Consider the following 24,597-nt stretch of genomic DNA (forward strand, 5'->3'; position numbering starts at 1 on the left):
TATTCCAATAATACCTACAGATGTTAAAAACAAAAGGGGGAAAAGGAAAATAGAGCTTTAAAAAAAAAAAAAAAAGAAAAGAAAAGGGAGGAATGCCATCAAAATTGTCTTACGAGCCACTTAGGGAAATCTTTGTTTTAGGCTACCCATCCCATGCCAGACACCTTTAAGTTCTACAAATTTTATGTGAATGATGCTAAAGGGTAGCTTCCACCCTAACAATCTACTTTGGAGCCACAATTCACCTTTAAATTCTGAGGGAAATCCTTTAGGACATTTTACATTAAGAGCCAAGAAGCATCAAATTTTCTTTCTTTTCCTATTTCTGAGAAAAAATTTTCCAAATTATGCAAGTACTATATCCTTACATTAAAAATTCATACAACATAGAAATGAGTAAAAAGTGAAAGCTCTTATCACTCCCATCTCCCAGAAGTAATCTTCCAGATCATCATCTATGCATTTTCATATAACACTCTTCATATGTGGTTCAGCCATTACTATGTGACTTTGAGAGTATTAATCTGTTTCCTTTTCCGTAAAATGTAGATAAAACCCACCTTATGGGACTGTTCTGAAGATTAAATAACTCACATAAAGTGTTTAGCATACAGTGGCTGACATACAGAAAGCACTTTGATAACTGATGATATTCTCCACCTCTAAGGCATTGACCTTACCATTCAGTTACAGATGCTTAATTTGGAAAACAAAAAATGATTATGTTATCATTTAATAAGCTGGCAGATAAATCTTAAGAATCCATAGAAGGAGGAAAGGATATGTATACAACAAAAGAGGGTCCTGATAGAGGAAAGGTTTGGAACCACTGGCCAAGAGGACAGCAAACGCTTAGTTTTTTGGGGAGGAGAAAATCTTGACACACAGGGGATAAGAAATTAAGGAATTAAGATGAATGAGGATCCCCATTTCTCTCACTTTGTAATCTTTAGAGCTAGCATGAGAGGAAGCTCTTTTCCAGCTACAAAGGCCTCTATGGGCAGAAGGGAGACCATAGGTGACCGGGTATAGGTATGAAGACTGAGAGAGGGGCGCCTGGGTGGCACAGCGGTTAAGCGTCTGCCTTCGGCTCAGGGCGTGATCCCGGCGTTGTGGGATCGAGCCCCACATCAGGCTCCTCTGCTGTGAGCCTGCTTCTTCCTCTCCCACTCCCCCTGCTTGTGTTCTCTCTCTCGCTGGCTGTCTCTATCTCTGTCGAATAAATAAATTTAAAAAAAAAAAATCTTAAAAAAAAAAGACTGAGAGAAAAGTAGACAAGGTTCCAGTCTATTACTGAGCCAATTTCAAGGGGAAGGACTGCATACTCTGCACTCTAGCGCATTCTGTCTCCTCCATCTTGCCCTCCAGTGCCACTGCAGTCATCCTGTATTACTGAACTGGGACACCACCACCAAGTTAGTGATTTTTAATAACTTCTTAGTACCATAATTTAACTCTTCTTCTATTTTACAGTGATGTAGGTTGTTTTGAACTTTCATCATTTTAAAATGCTGTGGTGTATATTCTTTGTACATTTATCCTTGACTATATGTGAATAGTTGTATAAGCCACATTTTCTGTCAAAAGGTATATGCATTTAAAATTGGAATTTATGATAAACTGTCTTCTCTGCATTTTAAAATTAGTCTAGTACTTTAAAGAAACATGGCCTGTTCATTTTTATGATTTAACTGTGGCTCTCAACTTTATGTATCTTCATTATTAGACAGAGATCTAATGTAATAGAGTTTTACTTCATTAAGAAAATCTGAAAAAATAAGAGCAGATTATGTTTAGATTTAAGCAGTAATCGAACATCCTTTCTATAACACTAGTTCTAGCTCTTAGGCTGGTGAAATGTAATCCTTTCTGTTATTAATGAATTAGCATCCTTTTTCTCTCTCTCTTTTAAAAGATTTTATTTATTCATTTGAGAGAGAGCGAGAGAGGCAGAGACAGCACAAGCAGGGGGAGAAGCAGAGGGAAAGGGAGAAGCAGACTCCCCACTGGGCTGGGAACCCAATGTGGGGCTCGATCCCAGGACCTGGAGATCATGATCTGAGCAAAAGGCAGACACGTAACCATCTGAGCCACATAGGCGCCTCTTCTCTTTTTTGGGGGGTGGAGGGGTGGGGAGAGTAGAGGGAGAGAGAATCTCAAGCAGGCTTCACGCCCAGCACGGGGCTTGATCTCATGACCCTGAAGTCATGACCTGAGCCGAAATCAAGCGTCGGATGCTTAACCAACTGAGCCACCCAGGCACCCCATATATCTATTATTTCGATAAAACATGATCTTAGGCATTAATTAATTCACTGTGTCTGTTTCCAAATCCTCCCACGAATGAGACTATAAGCAAAAAAAAAAAAAAAGTTTTGGAAGAGATACTTAATACAGAGGTAAAGCAGAAAATAGAGGAGGAGTGGAGTCCTTGAGAAGGTGGCCAGAGATGGTAACCAGATCACACTGATAAGATGGGGTTTTGAAAAGAAAAGAGACACTTTTTCCATTGTAGCCCAAGATAAGAAAAGATGGATATAAATGTCGGTAGATTTATAAATTTGATGTGAAGAGCAGGTTGGTCATTGGCTGAGTGAGGGCTGAAGGGAACATGAAGGTTTGGAAAGAAAGGACAAACATGAGAATTGTCATACTGAATGGGAAAAAGAATGCCTAAACAGGTGCGCCTGGGTGGCGCAGTCATTAAGCGTCTGCCTTCGGCTCAGGGCGTGATCCCAGCGTTTTGGGATCGAGCCCCACATCAGGCTCCTCCGCTAGGAGCCTGCTTCTTCCTCTCCCACTCCCCCTGCTTGTGTTCCCTCTCTTGCTGGCTGTCTCTGTCAAATAAATAAATAAAATCTTAAAAAAAAAAAAAGCCTAAACAAATTTAGTAGGTCTTCCAAGCAGTACTGAATGTTAATCTAACGTCTGTCAACTTGAATTTAAAGTGAAGACAATCAGCTTTATGGTATGATTTTTCCCCAGTATGGTCAGCTATTAAGGAACAGGCACTAAGAAGTCAGTTCTCATGGGGCGCTTGGGTAGCTCAGTTGCTTAAGTGTCTGCCTTCAGCTCACATCATGATCACAGAGTCCTTGAATCCAGTCTGGCACTGGCCTCCCTGCTCAGTAGGGAGTCTGCTTCTCCCCTGCTCCCGACTCATGCTCTCTCTTAAATAATAAATAAAATAAAATCTTAAAAACAAAAACAAAACCAGACAGTTCTCAGAGAAGACTCTGAGAAGGGTTCATCTGAGACTGACAACTCTTTGGGGGGGAATATATATCTGAGGAATGAGTTTAATAGTGAATCATAAAATCTAGAGTATTGAAGAAGGCAGGTAAAGCCTGGGAGGCATAGTGGATGACAAGAAAACATATGAAACAATGACCAAATAATCTGAAAACAATGATGTGAAAGTTTCTAGGACGTGGAAGAATTCTGCAGTAGGAGTCTACAAGTCTTAGGGATAAAGTGCCCTTTTAATGTCCATCCCAAAAGATGCTTGCAAATAGCAATCAACTAATTTTTGCTTATTTGGTTAGAGTCCAAAAGCTCACCTGGCATGTTACAGCCAACGTATGACAGATTTGAGTCTTTCCAGTTCGGAATTCTCCAAACATCTCTGTGATGGATCCCGTTTCAATTCCTCCTAAAAGAGCAGTAAGAAACACCTCTTAGCACAATACAAATGTTTAGAAACGATAATCCTAGAAATGTCCTTGGAATTCATCAGAAGGATGTATACATAATTTGGAAATTCAATTTTCAACAAAATTTTTATTGGAAATAATTCTAGATTTACAGAAAATCACAAAGAAATACACAGAGAGGTTCCATGAATTCTTTTTTTTTTTTTTTAAGATTTTATTTATTTAGGGACGGCTGGGTAGCTCAGACCCTTCTGCCTTCAGCTCAGGTCATGATCCCAGGGTCCTGGGATGGAGTTCCACACCAAGCCCCTTGCTCAGAGGGGAGCCTGCTTCTCCCTCTGCTCGCTGCACCCCATGCTCATGCTCGCTCTCTCTCCCTCCTTCTCTCTCTGGAAAATAATTAAATAAAATCTTAAAATATATATATATTTTATTTATTTATTTGACAGAGCGAGCAAGAGAGCGAGCACGAGCAGGGGGAGTGTCAGGCAGAGGGAGAGGGAGAAGCAGGCTCTCCACAGAGCAAGTAGGGGCTCAATCACAGGACCCCAGGATCATGACCTGAGCCACAGGCAGACGTTTAACGACTGAGCCACCCAGGCGCCCTGGTCCCAAGAATTCTTCACTCAGCCTCCCCCCAGTGTTAACATTTTACATAACCACAGAACGGCATCAGTATTAGAAAACTGTCAGTGAGACAGCCCCCAGAGTTTGTTCAGATTGCTCTAGTTATAAATGGACTCACCTCATTTGTGTATATGTGTATAATTCTATGCAATTTTATCACATCTGTAGTTTCATGTAACTACCACCACAATCAAGATACAGAACTATACCATCAAAAGTCAATAAGCAGTAAATGTAAAAATTATAGAGATATCATCTAACATTTACTAATTGTTTCTTGTGTACCTGGCATTGTGCTATGCATATATATGTACCATTTCATTTAATTCCAATAACCTATAATGTAGGAAGTCTTTTTATCCCACCATGAAGATAATAAAGCTGAGGCATAGAGATATTAAGTAATTTGCACATATTCCTGAATATATAGTAATTTGCATACTATTCCTGAATGCATACTACTTTGCACCCTAAAAAAAACCTTGAATGATTAAATATTTGGGGAAGCAACAAGAAACAAATCTAACCTTGCAATAATTCAGGACAGCAATGTTTTCAAAAGTTCAAAAACTTTACAGGTTTCCATAAAGTACAAAAGTTTAGTGTGCACCACCATGCACTGATACTATAACACGGTATTCAAGCATGGAGCGTTTGAGTTATCAGATTTTCAACCTTGTGTTAAAGTCAGCAGAGAAAGCTTACTTTCCGAATGCAGTATTAAACGGAAATTCAACTATTTCATTGGCAGATAATTTCACTATAAGTCAGGTCCCACCCTCCAGCAGTCTTACTTCTTCAATGTGGATAGTTCTCTTATCTCTTAATCGTATCTAACACATAAATTCTACCCAAATACTTTGGTTTTGTTCTGTGACCTGCATGCTTCGCTAACTGCAGTTTACAGCAGAGGATAAGGAATTACTATACCTTGAAGTAGTTTGTCAAGTTCTTTTGAGCCGGTAGTAATCTGTATGATCTCTGACCGCCTTTGGTGGAACTCAGTTGCTGTAGTGAAACCCATTGGAACTAATTTAGCTGCCTCGGTCTGGGGAAAAATAAGAAATGTCAAATCAATAAAATATGACTATTAGTAAAACGAGAATCAGACATGCTGTGGGAAGAGACAAATTCTAACAAAATTTCCAGAGTGATATCTCTTTAAAAAGTCATCAAAACGGACCCCTGGGTGGCTCAGTCGGATAAGCCTCTGCCTTCAGCTCAGGTCATGATCCCAGAGGCCTGAGATCGAGTCCGGAGTCAGGCTCCTTGCTCAGCAGGGAACCTGCTTCTCCCTCTGCCTGCTGTTCCCCCTGCTTGTTCTCCCTCTCTGACAAATAAATAAAATCTTAAAAATAAATATAAATAAATAAATAGTCATCAAAATACTAGTAGTTCTAGTTCTAGGATTATTTTATCTCTCTGGCAACTAAAGGATAAGCTAATTTAGAGACTCCATGAAGATTAATTTTTTTAATTGCTAATTCAAGCAATACATCCCCTCAGTTAAAAAAAAAAAACACCTGAAAACTAAAAAAACCCCAAAATCCTGTTATAGACCCACACATACATACTTCGCCTGACTTATGACAAATGTGACATACAGCACAAGTCTAACAAAATATTTAAATTCTCATTTCCTGTTCCATCAACCACATAGACTACATCTCTTAACTTTCTATTTTGTTAAATGAGGACATCTGTCCTTCAATCGCTTTTCCCTCCATGTCTACCTTCCCTATCTCATTCAGCTGTATCTTTTCTTTTACACTGTCAAGGTTGAAAACATTTATAACCCATTTTGCAATCACTGATAAGTCTTCAATAATCAATCAATTAATTCCAAAATTTAAAAAGTAAAAGCATTCAGAGGCGCCTGGGTGGTGCAGTTGGTTAAGCATCCAACCCTTGGTTTCAGCTCAGGTCATTATCTCAGGGTAGTGGGATCCAGCCCTGCTTCAGATTCCATGCTCAGCAGGGAGTCTGCCTGAGATTCTCTCTCCGTCTCCCTCTGCCCCTCCTGCTGGTGCTCATGCACTCTCTAAAATAAATAAGTAAAACATACTAGAAAAAGCAAACTAAACAAACTAAGCAGAAGGAAGGAAATAAGATTAGAGTAGAAACTAATAAAGTAAGAGACTAGAAATACAATGGAGAAAAATCAATGAAACCAAGAGTTGGTTCTTTGAAAAGATCAGCAAAATCGATAAACCTTTAGCTAGATCAAGGAGAAAAAGAAAAAAAAAAGACTCAAATCACAACTCAGAATGAAAGAAAGGATTACTATCAACCTTACAAAAACAGAACTCTATGCCAACAAATTAGATAACTTCAATGAAATAGGCAAATTCTTAGAAAGATACAAACTATTAAAACTCACTCAATAATCCAAAACTCAAAAAATCATCAAAGTCAAGGCACAAATGATTAGTTGAACCTGAATCTGTAAGATTTTATTTATTTATTTATCAGAAAGAGAGTGAGAGAGCAAGCAAGCACAAGCAGGGGGAGCAGCAGGCTGAGGCAGAAGCAGGCTCCCCACTAAGCAAGGAGCCCAATGCAGCACTCGATCCCAGGACCCTGGGATCATGACCTGACCCAAAGGCAGACACTTAATCGACTGAGCCACCCAGGCATCCCTAGTTGAACCCGAATCTAAATACAGTAACAGAGGGGCTCCTGAGTGGCTCAGTTGTTAAGCGTCTGCCTTCGGCTCAGGTCATGATCCCAGGGTCCTGGGATCGAGCCCCGCATCGGTCTCCCTGCTCAGCGGGAAGCCTGCTTCTCCCTCTCCCACTCCCCCTGCTGGTGTTCCCTCTCTCGCTGTGTCTCTCTCTGTCCAATGAATAAAATCTTTAAAATAAATAAATAAACTCAGTAAAATAAACGGAGTCTGACTACAATAAAAAAAAGGGAAAGAAAAAGAAAAATCTGAATACATCCATAGCAAGTAGAAATTAAACTTATTTAAAAACTTTCCACAAAGAAAAAAGAAAATCAATGAATAGCTGAATAGTAGCTTTATTCTCTAAGCTTCTCTAATACTATCTCATTTGAACACCCATTACATTTATATTACAGCTTTGTAAATTTAATTCACTGCAGCACCAAACAGTGCGTTAGAAGTACAATTCTTTCACTAAAGTTCCCGTGTTAACAACTCAATGTCCCTCATAGGTTTCTGTCAAATTCAAATGATTTCTTTTTTTATACGCCACCAGTTTCAAAATCATAGTTCGTTTTACCTTGCTTTTATATCTGAGTCATGTCTTTCTCCAGTGCTTTCTGACTTCATCATTTCTCAAATTTACCAACCTCCAAATCTTACCATGTATTCTACTGAAACCCCTCTACCTGAAGTTCCTTCTCTTCTCCAAACTGGGCTATCTGCTCTCTAGGTTAACTACTGTCCCCGACCCTCCTTCACTGAGTATTTGAGTTGGAGTCTAACCTAGATCCTTTGTTTTCCACCCTCATTTTGTTAAAAGTATATCTTCAAGTAATTTCCTAAGAAAGTGGATAAGAGAAAAACGTTCTGAATTTTTTACTTCTGAAAATGTTTTATTCAGCCCAAGTACTTGGTTAATAAAATTGCTGAAAACAGAATTCTAGATTTAAAGTTATTTTCCCTTACGGGTGCCTGTGTGGCTCAGTCTACTTAAGCATCTGACTTCAGCTTGGGTCATGATCTCAGGGTCCTCGGATTGGGGCCCACATTGGGCTCCGCGCTCGGCAGGGAGTCGTCTTGTCCCTCTGCACCTCCACATGCTTGTACACTCTCTCGCTCAAATAAATAAAATCTTAAAATTATTTTCCCTCAGAACTTTGAAGGCATTGTTCTACTAGCTTCTACCAGTCAGATTTCTGACAAGAAATGTGGTCTTTCTGGGTACCTGGCTGGCTCAGTTGGTGGAGCAGGGAACTCTTGATCTTAGGTATGTGAGTTCAAGCCCCACAATGGGTGTAGAGATTACTTAAAAAAATAAAATCTTTTTTTTTTTTTTAAGATTTATTTATTTGACAGAGAGAGACAGCCAGCAAGAGAGGGAACACAAGCAGGAGGAGTGGGAGAGGAAGAAGCAGGCTCCCAGCGGAGCAGGGAGCCCGATGTGGGGCTCGATCCCAGGACTCTGGGATCATGCCCTGAGCCGAAGGCAGACACTTAACAACTGAGCCACCAAGGCACCCCTAGATGTGGGTTTTGACACTCCATGAGTTCTTACTATGTGAGACTTCTGCTTCCCTTTAGCTCTGGCAAATTTTCTGTTATTAAGTCTTTGAGAATTTCTTCCCTTCTTTTTCTATGATCTCTCCTGTAACTTCTACTAATCTTTAGGAAAAATAGAGATTAATGAAACTAGAAAATAAAAATACTAAAGCAGGAGGGTGAGACTATAAACCAATACTGAACCCTAATTAACATATGCTGAACTGTGTAGGGGGAAATGTACTGACGTCCGCAACTTTCTTTGAAAAGTATAAAAAAAATTCAAGATGGACTGACTACTGGATAGAGAGATGAACAGACAGGTGGTAAGTCAAATATATTAAAATGTTAATGGTAGAGTCTAGGTGGTGGGTATGTAAGTTTTCAATGTAAAATTCTTTCAACATTACAGTAAGTTAAAAAATTTTAATAACAACATGCTAAGAAAAAAACATAGGAGATGCTTTCCCTGTTTGTCATTTTAACTCCTAAATTTTCTAGACTATGAGCCCTTAGAGGAACAAAATATAACCAAAGTGAAATTTGAAGTAAAAACCGTGCAACTGCCTAATCTGGGAGAACCTTACTTCTATTCTCAAACTTGCATAATGAGTTACTTTCATCTGAGCTAGGTGAAGTCTTAAGTCTATAGTTTTCAATAGCCAAGAACTACTAAACCTTGGACACAAGACACAGAATGGTGAATAGAAAGAAAACATCATGGGGCACCTGAGTGGTTCAGTTGGTTAAGCGACCAACTCTTGATTTTGGCTCAGGTCATGATCTCAGGGTCATGAGAGCAAGCCTAATTGGGGCTCTGCACTCAGCAGGGAGTCCGCTTGGGATTCTCTCTCCCTCTGCCCCTCCCCCCCACTGCATACACATGTGGATGCATGCCCTCTAATAAATCTTAAAAAATGGAAAATATTACAAAAAATAACTGTGCTGAATCTGTCACAGTGCTTACAGTACTAGAGAACACAGTTCAAAAAAAGACAATTACAATTAAACTTTGAAAATGTGGAAAAGATCACACAAAAATCTGTCACCTTCTGAATGAATTCGTTCATAAAAGCTTTCTCTCTCAACCACCTTGATTTACACACTACAAACGGATTTTCTTTATTTTCCTTTCTCCACCGTACAGTGGATATTCTTGTCGAAAATCTCAATTTCAGGAGCGCCTGGGTGGCGCAGTTGGATAAGTGTTGGACTCTGAGTTTTGGCTCAGGTTGTGATCTCAGGGTCCTGAGATCAGACCCCATGTGGGGCTCCATGCTCGGTGTGGAGTCTGCTCCAGATTCTCTCTCCCTCTCCCTTTGCCCTTCCCGTTCATGCTCTCTCTCTCTAAAATAAATAAATCTTAAAAAAAGAAAAAAAAAAAGAAAATTTCAATTTCAAAGACTTTGGGGGAATAAGAGGGAAGAGCCAGTGACTGAAGAAATCTTCTTTAACCTTTAAAAGCAAATAACATCATCAATCTTTACCCACTAGAAATTCACAACATAAAATGTCCGAAATCAAAAAGGACAGAAAAATAGACCTAACTCCGGGGGCGCCTGGGTGGCACAGCAGTTAAGCATCTGCCTTCGGCTCAGGGCATGATCCCGGCGTTATGGGATCGGGCCCCACATCAGGCTCCTCTGCTATGAGCCTGCTTCTTCCTCTCCCATTCCCCCTGCTTGTGTTCCCTCTCTCGCTGGCTGTCTCTATCTCTGTCAAATAAATAAATGAAATCTTTTTTAAAAAAATAGAGTAAATTTATTTAAAAAAAGAAAAAGAAAAATAGACCTAACTCCGTATCATTTTGCACCTCTCATTTTGCTTTATTAAAGGTTTTTTTTGTGTTTTCATAAAAGCAGGACATTAATTTGATTTCTAAAGCTAAGGTCTGACAAGGCATAAGCAAAGATCCTGTCAGGATTTGTTCTGTCACAAATATTAATGCCCAGAAAGAAAATAACCAATAGACTTTAGGGACACCTACTGGCTTAGTATCACACATACTCATTTGATAAGGTATTGGGGGGCTCAGAACTGTCATTTCCAATTAAGTCATCACTTCAACAACATATCTGAATAATACAATAAATGACAACTTCAGAGGCGCCTCGGTGGTACAGTTGGTTAAGCACCCGCATCTTGGTTTAAGCTCAGGTCGTGATCTCAGGGTTGTGAGACTGAGCAGCCCTGCATTGGGTCCATGCTCAGATAAATATATAAATCGTAAAAAAAAAAAAAAAAGAAAAAAAGACAACTTCATACTTTCATGGATAGCAACATCTTTCCTCTAAGGACTTAAATTAAGCATTTGACTCTTGGTTTTGGCTCACTCAGGTCATGATCTCAGAATCATGAGACTGAGCCCCACGTCGGGCTCCTCAGTGTGGAGTCAGCTTGGAATTCTCACTCCCTCTCCCTCTGCCCCTCCTGCTTGTGCTCTTTCTCTCTCTTCTCTAAAAATAAATAAATAAATCTTAAAAAAAGAATTATGACTTTTCAGCCATGAGTTACTATCACAAAGTGGTCTAAATGAAGTAAAATTCCTGCCAGTGCTTAAAAATTCAAAGCTCTCAGTATAATACCCAATAATACAGAATTCATCATATCTATCTATATATATCATATTAATGTATGAGATAATAAGTACTCACAAATCTCAGATATTGTCCATTTGAGTAAGTTACAGTACATACACTACAGCTCACCAACAACAAAGGATAGTCTTTTTTGAAGATTCTTTAGCCTTTGAAGATTTTTTCAGAGAAAAATTTCTGTGAAACTATAACAGTAATCAACATAATACGAAAATGCAATTTTATAGATATTTACTTTATGCTATATAAAAGTTCAAGGGTAAAGCTAATCAAACTGTGTAACTATTGGGGCACCTAGGTGGCTCAGTCAGTTAAGCATCTGCCTGGGGCTCTGGTCATGATCCTGGCGTTCTGGGATTGAGCCTCGAGTCGGGCTCCCTGCTCAACAGGAAGTCTGCTTCTCCCTCTCCCTTCGCACCCACTTCACTCATGCTCTAATAAATAAATAAAATCTTAAAAAACCAACTGTATAATAACTATATAAATACCAAAGGATAAGTGCATAAAATAAAATGTGATCATGGGGAATTATGAATGCTAAAGAAAAATTAATAGTAGCTGTAAGACACTGGAGGAAAATAAGATCAAAAAATGATAGGGTGAAAATAACTGGATTCTAGTTTTAGTTCTGCCACTGCCTGCGCGACCTTGGGTAAGTAACTGAACCACTGTACCTTAAGTTTCCTCATTCATAAAACAGATACTACTGGCCCTACCTATTTTTCTCAGTGTTGATATGAAGGTCAGATAAGAACATATATATATATGAAACAGATGGGATTTCAAAGTTAAAATGCTATATAAGGGATTACTAAGTTACTACTTCATTTCTATTAAGCCAGTAAAATCACGTTTATATCATTAAGTTTAAAAAAAAAAAAAACCCAAAAAATAAGCGCACGATTTGAAGTCACATTCTCTTGTCATAATAAAGAATCTTGCCTATGATCAGTTAGCTAACAAGAAATAAAAACACTTGAAAGTAAAACTTATTATACAAAATGAAGAAGCTTTAGAAAATCGAGGCAAAAATAAAAATTGCTCACATTCTTACCATCCATAAATAATACCACAAATATTTAGTGTATTTATCTGTATATGTGCTATACATATACACACATTTTTAAAAACAAAAATCAATCATGTATATATATACACTTGTGTTTTATTACCCTGCTTTCTTATATCAGGAATATTTTCCTATGTCAACAAATATTTTCAGAAACTCTTTTTAGAAATATACTAATGAATATATTTCTAAGGCATGAGATCATAATTTCCAGAAAGATAAGGTACATACCATTCACTGCTGGTGGGAATGCAAATTTGTCAATTTGGCAGTACTCATACACCATGAAACTAATTTCCTTGAGAAAAAAAATCCCAATTTATGCAAGGAGGCACATACAAAGATAATTAGTGCAATCACCTCTGGAAAGGGGAACACGATGACACCATGAGGGATGAAGGAGGAACACTGCCACCTTTCACCGTATATCCTTTTGTACTATCCCCTCTAATGCCTCCCTACGTCACATAAGCAGTACTTACCAGAATTTTGTCAGCTTTGGCTTCACTAATTCCCTTAATATTTATTAGTTCCTTCTTTGGTGCATAGGCAACAGCCTCCACGGTATGGAATCCAGCTTCTTCCAATTTCTTCACATCATTGGCATTTATGCCACATTGCTGCAAATGAAGAAAACCATGGATAAATGTAAGCTTCAGTTCTCTCATCTAATGTAGATATTTGCCCTACTCACTTCAGAGCTGTTTTAAAGAACTGTGATATTATATGCAAAAGCTTTGAAAAGTATTCTCTACACATGACGTATTTAATAACAAATTATCAACCATTTCACTTTGAAAACCAATAATTTTAAATTAGTAATCCCATATTACTATCCCACGTATTCTCATCATGAGTTGGGACTAAACCATTAATTCACAGGCACTGGGAATAAACCTGTAACTCTCAACATTTTATGACTAGGACTCTAAATGACCTTTGAGAGGCACCTGGGTGGCTCAATCAGTTAAGCATCTGACTTCGGCTCAGGTCATGATCCCAGGGTCCTGGGATCAAGCCCCGTGTCAGGCTCCCTGCTCAATGGGGAGTCTGCTTCTCCCTCTCCCTTTGCCCTCCCCTGCTCATGCGCTCTCTCGCTCTCTCTCTCTCTCTCTCTCTCTCTCTCAAATAAATAAATAAAAACCTAAAAAAGACAATGGGGGAAAACTACTTTTGGTCAAGGACTCATATACCAGTTTTCAAAATAAATCGCCCAAAGGCACCTCTTCCTACTTATATTACAAATTCAGCTTTGATTTTATTAGCCACCAAAACTATGACTGCTGGGACAATATTAGTTAGTGGTGGAATGTGTATGTATTTGCAGGTTGGGAAGGGTTTTCAAGAGGGGAGAGAATAGAACCTGCCCATAGAAACAAGCTCTACTATTAATATTTAAGCAATAAGCAAAATGCATGTGTGGGTATAAGGATGCTTATGATACCAGAAGTTACGATGCTGAACTCTGTCATATTATCACAAACCCATTTAAATTAACTTCTGGAGTCTTGAAGCTTAGCTGGGGGTGGTAGGAATATGTGTAAAGAGAAGAATAAAGGCTTTCTCTGCTTTCTCTCCTACTTCTTTCAGCCTATGTCAGCTACACTCACACTGTGGGGCCTCTGTACAATGGGAAGAAATCGTGCAAGGCCCCAGCTCTGGTGCTTGATGTTCCTCTGTGCAGAGTCCTGAATTGGAACTTGGCTCTTATATATATATATATATATACCTTAGTAAACGCAAGCCCTTCTCCCTGACCAGGACAGCTGTCTTGCTAGTAACTTCAGCACAGATATGGGTCAATGGAGAGACAATGCTCCTCTCTCTTCCTGCATAGCTGTCCCAGGCCACTCTAATTCTCTGGACTGTAATTTCATACATAGTCCACCATGGGATCCTAGGGCTTCTTAGTTTTTGACAATCCAACGCTGAGAGAGAAAAATGATAAAGTAGAAGGAGAATTCTTAACAAAAGAGATCTGGCCAGACATGTTTAACAGCATTTCATCTTAAGCCTTTCCACAGGATCCTTGTAACACTTCTGAAAACTCTAATTTGGGTCTTGACCTAGGTAATAAATCAATCATTTATGAAGAGGTTGTGATTTCTCCCAATAGGTAGGAGACTCTAATGTAGCATTATAATTCCAAAATTAACAACTAAGCACATACCTCTAATCGTGAAATAGGTTGTGGGCCAAAGCTCTCTTCTTCCACTGAAGTATCTGCATTTGCTTCAAGCTGCATTTGCATAGCCATTACTCAGCATACACTACTGAAAAATACAGATGGCCAGAAAAAGTACAGAGCTGCAAGGTTCGTTTTGCAATAAATCTCTTAAGAATTACTCATTAGTCTTTTGGTCTAATCAGTGACTCACCCACGGCAAGAAAAAGAATATATCTTACCAGCTCTCCCTTCCACCTAGCTAGTTCTATCAAAAGTAGTTTAGGAAGACCCAGGAATAGTCTGCTTCTTAAAGATGCACAGCTTAACTAGACCAACTAGGTCCCCAGTTCCCCTGCTTCATATTTCTTGAGGATAGGGGCCAAGTCTTATTTGTGTACACCCCACGATACATTAAATGTTAGGTGTTTAGTAAGTATTTGGTAAATGAATGCAGACTTTCCAAGATTCGACTTAGAATTAAAAAAAAAAAAATTGATGAAAGTTTGTTAAACTGTTTCATTTCATTGTTCCCTTCCAGTAAGTAGGGTTTGGGGGTGGTGGGAGAGGAGTGAAATGAAGGTGCAGAATGACGGTCTATAAGACTCCACTCCTGATAAGGGAGTAGACTGAGAGGAGAGAAGTACTTCCCATCTTAGCCAAGGATCATAGCTTGTAATCACACATTCTGCTTCCAATAGGAATGTGTGAAATTTAGGGTGCCTGGGTGGCTCAGTCAATTAAGCGTCTGCTTTCGGCTCAGGTCATGATTCCAGAGTCCTGGGATCAAGTCCCACATCAGGCTCCCTGCTCAACAGGGAGTCTGCTTCTCTGTCCTTCCCCTGGCTTACATGCACACTCTCTCTCTCAAGTAAATAAATAAAATCTGAAAAAAAGGAGGGGGATGTATGGAATTTAAACATCACCATTTTAATCAACTTCAGACCTAATTGAATGCACAAATGAATAAATAACATCCAAGTACCCTGCTCAGTCTGAAATCTTCCATAGAGCATTAGGCCCATACCTAGTCAGGTTATTATGATCATTAAGATTGCTCAGGTTGAAAAGAATGGAGAACAAAAAATTTTAATTATTTTCAAAGGTGTTAGTAAAAGTGAACAAGTCTTTTTTGGGGGGCGGGGGGAGAGAATGCAGGGCCGGGGTGGGGGGGTAGTGGCAGAGGAAGAGGGAGAATCTTAAGCAGACTCCATGCCTAGTGTGGAGCCCAAGGGAGCTGGATCTCATGACCATGACCTCAGTCAAAACCAAGAGTCAGAGGCTTAACCAACTGGACTACCCAGGCACCCCAAAGTGAACAAGTCATAATGTTCACAAGAATAAATGAATTTAAATCACACCAATACAAAGTGGACAATTTAACAATCCGAATAAATTTAACTCAAAAGATAACAATTATGAAATCTCCATTCTTCAAGACTTGACAAAAGAGGACCATTTGTTTTTTTTCCTTTTTTTTTTTTTAAGTATAGTTGATTCACAATGTCACATTAGCTTTAGGTGTACCACATAGTGGTCTGACACCTTGGTACATTATGCTATGCTCACCACAAGTGCAGCTACCATCTGTCACCATACAACACTATTACAAGACCACTGACTATATTCCCTATGCTGTACCTTTTATTCCTTTGACTTATATTCATTCCATAATTGAAAGCCTGTACCTCTCACTCACCTTTACCCATTCTGTCCATTCCTCCTCTTCCCCTCTAGGAGCTATCAGTTTGTTCTCTGTATTTACGAGTTTGCTTTATGTTTCTGCTTTTTGTTAGTTCATTTATTTTTGTTTTTTACACTCCACATATAAATGAAATCATATCATATTTGTCTTTCTCTATATGACTTCACTTAGCATAGTACCCTCTAGGTCCCCCCATAATTGTTGCAAACGGGAAGATCTCATTCTTTTTAATGGCTGAGTAATATTCCATCGTATGTATATGTATGTATGTATATATCACATCTCCTTTATCCATTCATGTGTGGATGGACACTTGTGTTGCTTCCATATCTTGGTTATTGTAAATAATGCTGCAATAAACATTGGGGAGCATATATTTTTTCAAGCTAGTGTTTTCATTTTCTTTGGGTAAATACCCTGTAGTGGAATTACTGGATCACATGGTATTTCTATTTTTAATTTTTTGAGGAACCTCCATACTGTTTTCCATAGCAGCTGCACTAAATGTAAATTAGTGCACCAACAGTTCATGAAGGTTCCTTTATCTCCACATCCTCACCAGCCAGGATCCCTTATTTCTTAATTTTTTAATTTTAGCCATTCTGACAGGTGGGAGGTGATATCTCATTGCGGTTTTGGTTTGCATTTCCCTGATGATTAGTTATGTTAAGCACCTTGTCATGTGCCTGTTTGCCATCTGTGTCTTCTTTGGAGATGACCATTTGTTCTTGATTAGCTCAGATGCAGATCTCTTAGATGGCCAATTTAGCATAACGTGTGTCTGTGATGGTACTAAATATCAGAAACACCTGAATGCAATTTAAATTTAAACATCTCCCTTCGTAATTTCTGAAAAAGATGGAACTGCAGAGTAATGGAGAAAGGATGGTCTTTTCGATAAACAGTGCTGGGTTGATTGGAGAGCCTTACCAAGTAAGAAACCACCCTCCTTGCCCCACACATACAGAAGAAACATCCATTTCCAATTCAATTATAGATTTAAATGTAAGAGTTTTGTAAAACAAGCTCTTGGAATATAAGCGAATATCTTCATGACTTTAGGATAAAGATTTCTTAAACTGGATAAAGTAACAACCAAAAAAGAAAAGACTGAAAAATTGGGCTACATTTAAACTTAGAACTTCTACCTATCAAAAGACACTATTTAGAAAATAAAGTCAAACTATAGTTGGGGGACAAAATATTTACCACATATACAACAAAGGGCTGATAATTAAAATATATAAAAAGCTTCAGGAGCACCTGGGGGGCTCAGTCAGTTAAGCATCTGCCTTTGGCTCAGGTCATGATCCTAGGGTCCTGGGATCAAGCCCTGCATCAGGCCTGCTGCTCAGCGGAGAGCCTGCTTCTCCCTCTCCCTACTTGTGCTCTCTCCCTCTCTCTCTGTCAAATAACTAAACAAAATCTTTAAAAAAATAAAATATATAAAAAACTTCAAACCAGCAAGAAAAACAACCCAATAAAAAAACAGAGATCTGAACAAGCACTTCAGGATAAAAAATATCCAATGGCCAATAAACATATGAACCAACAACGCTCAACCTAATTATCAAGAAAATTAAAACCGTGCGTGAGGTGTTACTATATGCTACGAAAATAGATAAAATTAAGAAGATTGACAATATCAAGTGTTGGCAAGCATGTGAAACAACTAAACACTCATACACTGCTGGTCTGAATGTAAATTGGTACTTCAGAAAACTGGCATCATATGTGGAAGTTGAATATAGACAAATGCTATGACCCAGGAATTTCAACACTGTATTACTAACAAACTGAAAAGCATACACATGTGCACCAAAATATACATAGGAATGTTCTCAGCAGCCTTTCTCCTTTAAAAAGTCAGAAACTAGAAACAACCCAAATGTCCACCATGGGCAGATAAAATAAGGAATTCTATACAGCAACAAAAAAGAACTATCTCTACACACAAAGATATGTATGAATCTACAGACACAATGTCGAGCAAAAACAGACTCAAAAACATAAATAGTGTCACTTATACAAAATTCAAACACAGGCAAATTTAGTCCATGGTGTCAGAAGTCAATAGAGTGGTTACCTTTGGGGAGAAAAAGGGACATACTCGAGGGGGAACAAGGGAAGTTTTGGGGGTGCTGACAACATTCTATTTATTGACCTGAGTAGTGATTACACAGGTATATTCTCTTTGAAATAATTCAGAGCTGTATACACTTTTGATTCGTACATTCTTCTATATGCTTATTACACTTCACTTTGGAAGCTAAAAAAAACACCACCTCACTACAGACGATTCCCTGGGTATCACGTTCACGGCCTTCCGCATTAGATAATGAAAACACCTTTTAGGAAACTGGAGGCTGGTATTTCGTAGCAAAGCAAGGTGTAATGGAAAGAGGACTGAGCAGAAATCCGGAAACCCTGGCCCTGACACAAACAGCTGTGACATTAAATCGGTACACCTCTCCGGATCTGGCTTTCTTGCCACACCCATAAAATGGGTGTTGGAAATGAAGGTTTCTAAGGTTGCTCCCAGCTCTGGAGCCTGGGGACCGCTTCAATTTTCACAACCACCTCCGACCGTGGGCTGGGCCCAGGCATGCCCCTGCTCCGCCCGGCCAACCCCGGTTTCTCACTTGGCGCAGAAGGGCCCATAAGCCTGCTGCCGGGGCCCGGGGTCGGGCCGGGTCCAGTTAATGCGGGGACGTATCCGGACGCAGAAAGAGGCCGAGTCTACGCCTCACACACTCACCTCGGTCCACAGCGCTTCTCACTCGGGCGGGCTGCGCGCTCCGCCTGCCGTCCGCTGGTCTGGTCCGCGGACGTCCCCGACCCCAGACGGACTCCAGACGCCCTCCCTTGCTGCTAACTTCTCTACTCCCTCGTTCCGGCCTTCTGCACACAACCCAGGCGAGTTTTAGCCCCCAACTACGCCCCTCAGGGCGCGTCAGCGTTCCTCAGACCAGAGTCTCAGGTAGCAGAGCTCTCCCCGCCTGGCAGCAACTTTCGGAGATCCCGCCAAATTCTCCGGGAGGGTCACGCCAGCGTCAACGTAACGTCTCCCCGCCTCCTCGGCTGCGTCGTCTAGCCGGCTGGGCCGGGTCTCGCGAGCTGGAGAGCGGCCCAAGGCTCTTAGTCTTGCAATGATGTTAAAGAGTTCCCTTTTCCGTTTACCCCTAAGAACTAATTAACAATTTGGGAGTCGCCGCCTTCTTCTTTTTTACCAGACCAAGGACTACAACTCCCGAGAGGTAGTGGGGGTCGGCCGGAGACTCCATCTCCCAGTATGCACCGCCGGCGCCTGCCTGTTTTAGCGCCTCAGCCCCTCTGGGGGAAAAGCCTGGCTCGAGAGAGCTATTCTTGATTTGCTTCTGAACTATCTAAACCTGGTTTTGCTTCTGAACTATCTAAACCTGGTTTGCTCTGAGCTTCCGACTCAAATTCCCGCAGCCTGGCGTTTTCCAGGCCCCTGAAGGTGGTAGACCTGAGGATGCTCGAGTAGACAGATGGAACTGGAAGACAGAGATAGTGAAGGGGAGAAAAATGCCTGAAATATTAGTCAAGCCTTGGTGATTTACTGGAGATTTGCAAGACTCCAGGGGAGGGAGACATTGATTTTGTGAAGGTAAACCTTATCGTGGTTTACTGGAAAGATTGACCTGTGATTCTGGTTTTAAAGGGTGAATGGGGTTTCCTGGGGAAAGAAGAGATGGAAGATATAAGCATATAGAGCAGTATGGGCATGGAAATTAATGACGTGGTGAAGTCATAGTATTGTCTGATGAGGGAGGAAAAGTGTCCCGGAGGCGCTGATACTGGAAAGTTAACATTCAGTTCAAGTTTTGAAGAAGCTTAAGACCATGTGTGGAGCTTTAGTCTTTATTCTTTTAGGTAATAGGGAAATTGTTGAAAATTTTTTAAGCAAAGGAGTCCTATGGTTTGATCTATTTTCCTCTCACTACTACTTTATTTAGATCTATTTTCCCCCACCACTACTTTATATTTGTGGAATGCTTACGTTCATCAAGTTTTTACTTAATCCTTCCACCGTTGTCTTGTGGCAATGCAAGAGCGATTTCAAGAAAGAGTAAGGACAGCAAAAACTGTTAGGAAGCTCTTGCAATATTTCAGACAAAGGATGAAGGCTTGCTTGAGTTAGAGCAATGACAGAACAGATTCAGGAAGCATTCTGGAGGTAGAATCAACCTAACTTAGTAATTATAGATAGTACCTGGGGATAATAGTAACTGCCTTCCATACCAAATATACCCACCTTACCTCCCTTTCTTCACACCCCTTTCTTAGAGCATCTGCAAACCCACAGCCCCTCTTGGCTGAATGAAATCACATGTGACTTTGACCTTTCATTAAAATGAAATTCCAGTGGCTGTATGGTTGTCAAACCAGAGAAACCCCATCTGTAGAAAGATTAAGAAATTGAGAGACCAAGAAAGTGGGAGAGAATGAGACAGAAAGGAAAGAAATCTGTTTTCCAAATCTTTCCAATTTCTCAGGAGTCCAGCAGCACTTACTGTTTTTGAGATCTATGAGATACGCCTACATTCAAATAAATCTTCCATTTCTTCTGCTTAAACCAGTTCGAGTAGGTTTTTTTCTTTTTTTTTTTATTTTTAAAGATTTTATTTATTTATTTGACAGAGACAGCCAGCGAGAGAGGGAACACAAGCAGGGGGAGTTGGAGAGGAAGAAGCAGGCTCCCAGCAGAGGAGCCTGATGTGGGGCTCGATCCCATAACGCCAGGATCACGCCCTGAGCCAAAGGCAGATGCTTAACCGCTGTGCCACCCAGGCGCCCCGAGTTTTTTTTTTCTTCTTCTTTTTTAAGATTTTATTTATTTATGAGACAGAGATAGAGAGCCAGCGAGAGAGGGAACACAAGCAGGGGGAGTGGGAGAGGAAGAAGCAGGCTCATAACGGAGGAGCCTGATATGGGGGTCGATTCCATAACGCTGGGATCACGCCCTAAGCCAAAGGCAGACGCTTAACCGCCGTGCCACCCAGGCGCCCCTGAGTAGTTTTCTGTTTCTTTCTTCCAAGACAACCCACTAAACACTTGAATATAGGACAAACTAGAGTTCTTGCTAGCAATCCATATGAATATTTTTAAGTGTGTAATTGAAAAGTTTTGGATATATCCTAGATTACAGTCCAGTGACCTATCTGAAATCTTAAAGAGGTAACATCTAGTAAAACCAAAACTTAATCATGAGAAACCTAATCTTTTGTCTCAAGGATATAATCTCCTGGCATAGTCAGCCTGGAGCATAGTAAGGGAAATTGAGAAAGGGAAACCCACTGTCATGTCCAAGTGATCCAATTGAGTAGTACAAGGATGATCCAGTATTGGGAAATCTATTATAATTGACCATATTAATAGGTCAAGGAGAAAACCCATATGGTTAATTTCATCATTTTGAAAAAGCATTCAATAAAATCCAGCATAAATTCCTCATTAAGGGGGAAAAAGGTAAAAAGGAATTAGATGTTTCCTTAGCATGATCAAGAAAAAAACATAGATATTCCAAACAAGCTATCATTGTTTGCTTACTGGTGAAATGTTAGAAATACTTTCATTGTGGGGCGCCTGGGTGGCACAGCGGCTAAGCGTCTGCCTTCAGCTCAGGGCGTGATCCCGGCGTTATGGGATCGAGCCCCACGTCAGGCTCCTCTGCTGTGAGCCTGCTTCTTCCTCTCCCACTCCCCCTGCTTGTGTTCCCTCTCTCGCTGGCTGTCTCTATCTCTGTCAAATAAATAAATAAAATCTTTAAAAAAAAAAAAAAAAAGAAATACTTTCATTGAAACCAAGAACTGAGGCTGCTGGCTGGCTCAGTAGGAGCATGTGACTCTTATTCTCGGGGTTGTGAGTTTGAGCCCCATGTTGGGTGTAGAGATTACTGAAATAAAAAAGAAACAAATTTGTTTATTGCCACTATTATTTACTGTTGTTCAGGAAGTGTCACTGGGTGTAATAATTAAAAACAATAAGTAATAAAACGTGTAAATGTTAGGAAAGATTTACAGATATGATTATATACGTGATAGTTTAAGGGATAATAAGAAAGTACATTAGTGTAACCAATTATGAAATATAAAAAGATCAGCACTTTATTAAGTGTCAATAACTAATTAGACAATGTAATAGAAAAAGAGCCTGTTCACAGTAGTAACAAAAACCGTAAGTGTCTAGGAATAAACTTTTAGAAATGTTCAGGACCACTATGGAAAAATTCCTAAAACCATCTTCCCAGAGGTGAAGGCTCAAAATTATGAAGTTGAAAGTTCTTCAACATCAACAAATTCCCAGTAGAAATCCCAGTGTGATTCATGGCAATCACCATTGGTTGCCTATCCAATAGCCATTGCCCTTCTTTGTGGCTAAGGGTACCTACTATGTAGGAGGGATGTTCACTAGTAAGATTTTGGATGACTTTGCCTTCATCTGTATTCTTTTGTATATTATTTGAATTTTTGGTTTGAATTTATCTTGTCTTTATTATGATAATTTAAAAATAGTAACAATATAAAATGCCTCGGAATAAGTCTAACAAGAAAAGTGCACATCCTATATAAAGGAAATTTTAAGATATTAATGACAGACACAAAACAGAAAAGCATACTATGGAAGACGCAGTATCTTAAAGATACCAGTTGTCCATGAATTGTTCTTTAAATTTAATATAACATGATCTTAGTAAAAATTACCTTAAGAGTTTTTGGGGAACAAAACAAGCTAGTTTTTACCTTTATATGATAAAAAAGCTAGAAGAGCTAGGAAAATCCTGAAATAAAAGGGCCTGAACTGACCAGATATTAAAACATATTATGAAACTATAATAATTATAGGGCTGCCTGGGTGGCTCAGTTGGTTAAGCATCCGACTCTTGATCTCAGCTCAGATCATGATCTCGGGTGGTGAGATGGAGCTCTGTGTCGGACTCTGCGCTGAGTGTGGAGCCTGCTTAAGATTCTCTTCCAGGGGCGCCTGGGTGGCACAGTGGTTAAGCGTCTGCCTTTGGCTCAGGGCGTGATCCCGGTGTTCTGGGATCGAGCCCCACATCAGGCTCCTTTGCTGGGAGCCTGCTTCTTCCTCACCCACTCTCCCTGCTTGTGTTCCCTCTCTCGCTGGCTGTCTCTGTCAAATAAATAAACAAAATCTTTAAAAAAAAAAAATTCTCTCTTCCTCTCCCTTTGCCCCTGCCCTGCTCTCTCCCTCTCAAAAAACAAAACAAAACAAAACACAAAAGAAAACCAAAAAACCCTATAATAATTACAAAGGACTTGTATGATAAGATAGGTCAATAGAATAGTTATATCAGTGTCTTAGTTTCCTATTGCTGCTATAACAAACTACCACAAATGTAGTGGTTTAAAATAACAAAAATGTGTATCTTACAATTCTGGAGCTCAGAATTCCTAAGGGGTTTCACTGGGCTAAAAGCGAGGTGTTGGCAGAATTCTCTCTTCTGGAGGTCTTACAAGAAAAATCTGTTTCCTTGTCTTTTCCAGTCTCTAGAGTCATCTACGGTCTTTGGCTCAACGTCCCTTACCCCCTCTTCAAAGTCAACAATCACTCTGACCTGTTTCCATTATCACATCTCCTTCTGACTCTGACATCCCGCCTTCCTCTTATAAAAACCCTTGTGATTACATTGGGCCTACCCAGCTAATCCAAGATAGTCTCCGCATGTCAAGATCCTTCAAAAGCTCTGTAGAACCCCCATTGCCATGTAAGGTGACATTCACAGGTTTCAGGATAAGGACATCTTGGTGTTGGGGGGGTGGCTACTACTCTGCCTACTGCACTGAGATACAAATACATGGAGAAATCTAGGATATGATAAAAAAGTCATTACAAATCAGTGGGGGGAAGTTGCCTGTTTGTTAAATGGTGCTGGGATAGCCACATAGCCATCTGGAAAAAAAATTAATTTGGATCCTTAAACTAAATGTTAGGATAAATATCCAATTGGTTCAAAGATATAAATGTAAAGTATTAAACCATAAAAGTTCTAAGAGAAACCATAGATCTTACAGTGGAGAGAATCTAAATATGACACAAATTCAAAAGCCATAAAAGAAAATATTGATATAGGGTGCCTGGGTGGCTCAGTTGTCATGTGCCCCGCGTGGCTCCCTGCTCAGCAGGAAGCCTGCTTCTCCCTCTCCCACTCCCCCTGCTTGTGTTCCTTCTCTCTGTATCTAGCTCTCTCTCTTTCTTTCAAATAAATGGATAAAGTCTTGGAAAGGAAAGGAGAGGGGAGGGGAGGAGAGGGGAGAGGAGGGGCTGGGGGAGGGGAGGGGAGGAGAGGACATTTACCTAAATATCTTTAAAATTTTAAATGCCAAAACCTATAATAAATAAAGTCAAATAAAATCACACATTAGGGGGAAATTTGGCACACAAACTATCAGATTTTTAAAAAAAATTTTTAACATTCAAATTCAGTTAATTAACATATAATGTATTATTGGCTTCAGAGGTAGAGGTCGGTGATTCATCAGTCTTATATAATACCCAGAGCTCATTACATCATGTGACCTCCTTAATG

At 39.8% G+C, this 24,597-nt stretch overlaps 1 protein-coding gene across 3 annotated transcripts in view; it reads right to left on the bottom strand.

Annotated features, from left to right (window-relative positions):
• The window catches only part of RAD51 (RAD51 recombinase), a 29,800-nt gene extending 10,645 nt beyond the window's left edge, over positions 1 to 19,155 (bottom strand). Inside the window, exons 1-5 of one of the 3 annotated variants that reach the window (XM_034661146.1) lie at positions 18,781 to 19,155; positions 14,324 to 14,426; positions 12,636 to 12,773; positions 5,211 to 5,328; positions 3,561 to 3,652 (exon numbers count right to left, since the gene is read on the bottom strand). In XM_034661146.1, coding sequence (XP_034517037.1) covers positions 3,561 to 3,652; positions 5,211 to 5,328; positions 12,636 to 12,773; positions 14,324 to 14,410 — 435 coding nt within the window. In that variant the 5' untranslated portion in view covers positions 14,411 to 14,426; positions 18,781 to 19,155. The remainder of the gene's footprint in view (positions 1 to 3,560; positions 3,653 to 5,210; positions 5,329 to 12,635; positions 12,774 to 14,323; positions 14,427 to 18,780) is intronic. The other 2 variants (XM_034661145.1, XM_002913219.4) reach the window with 2 other exon arrangements.
• Between the last annotated feature and the right edge of the window lie 5,442 nt (positions 19,156 to 24,597).

The sequence above is a fragment of the Ailuropoda melanoleuca genome, chromosome 5 (assembly GCF_002007445.2).
Source record: "Ailuropoda melanoleuca isolate Jingjing chromosome 5, ASM200744v2, whole genome shotgun sequence".
NCBI lineage: Eukaryota > Metazoa > Chordata > Mammalia > Carnivora > Ursidae > Ailuropoda > Ailuropoda melanoleuca.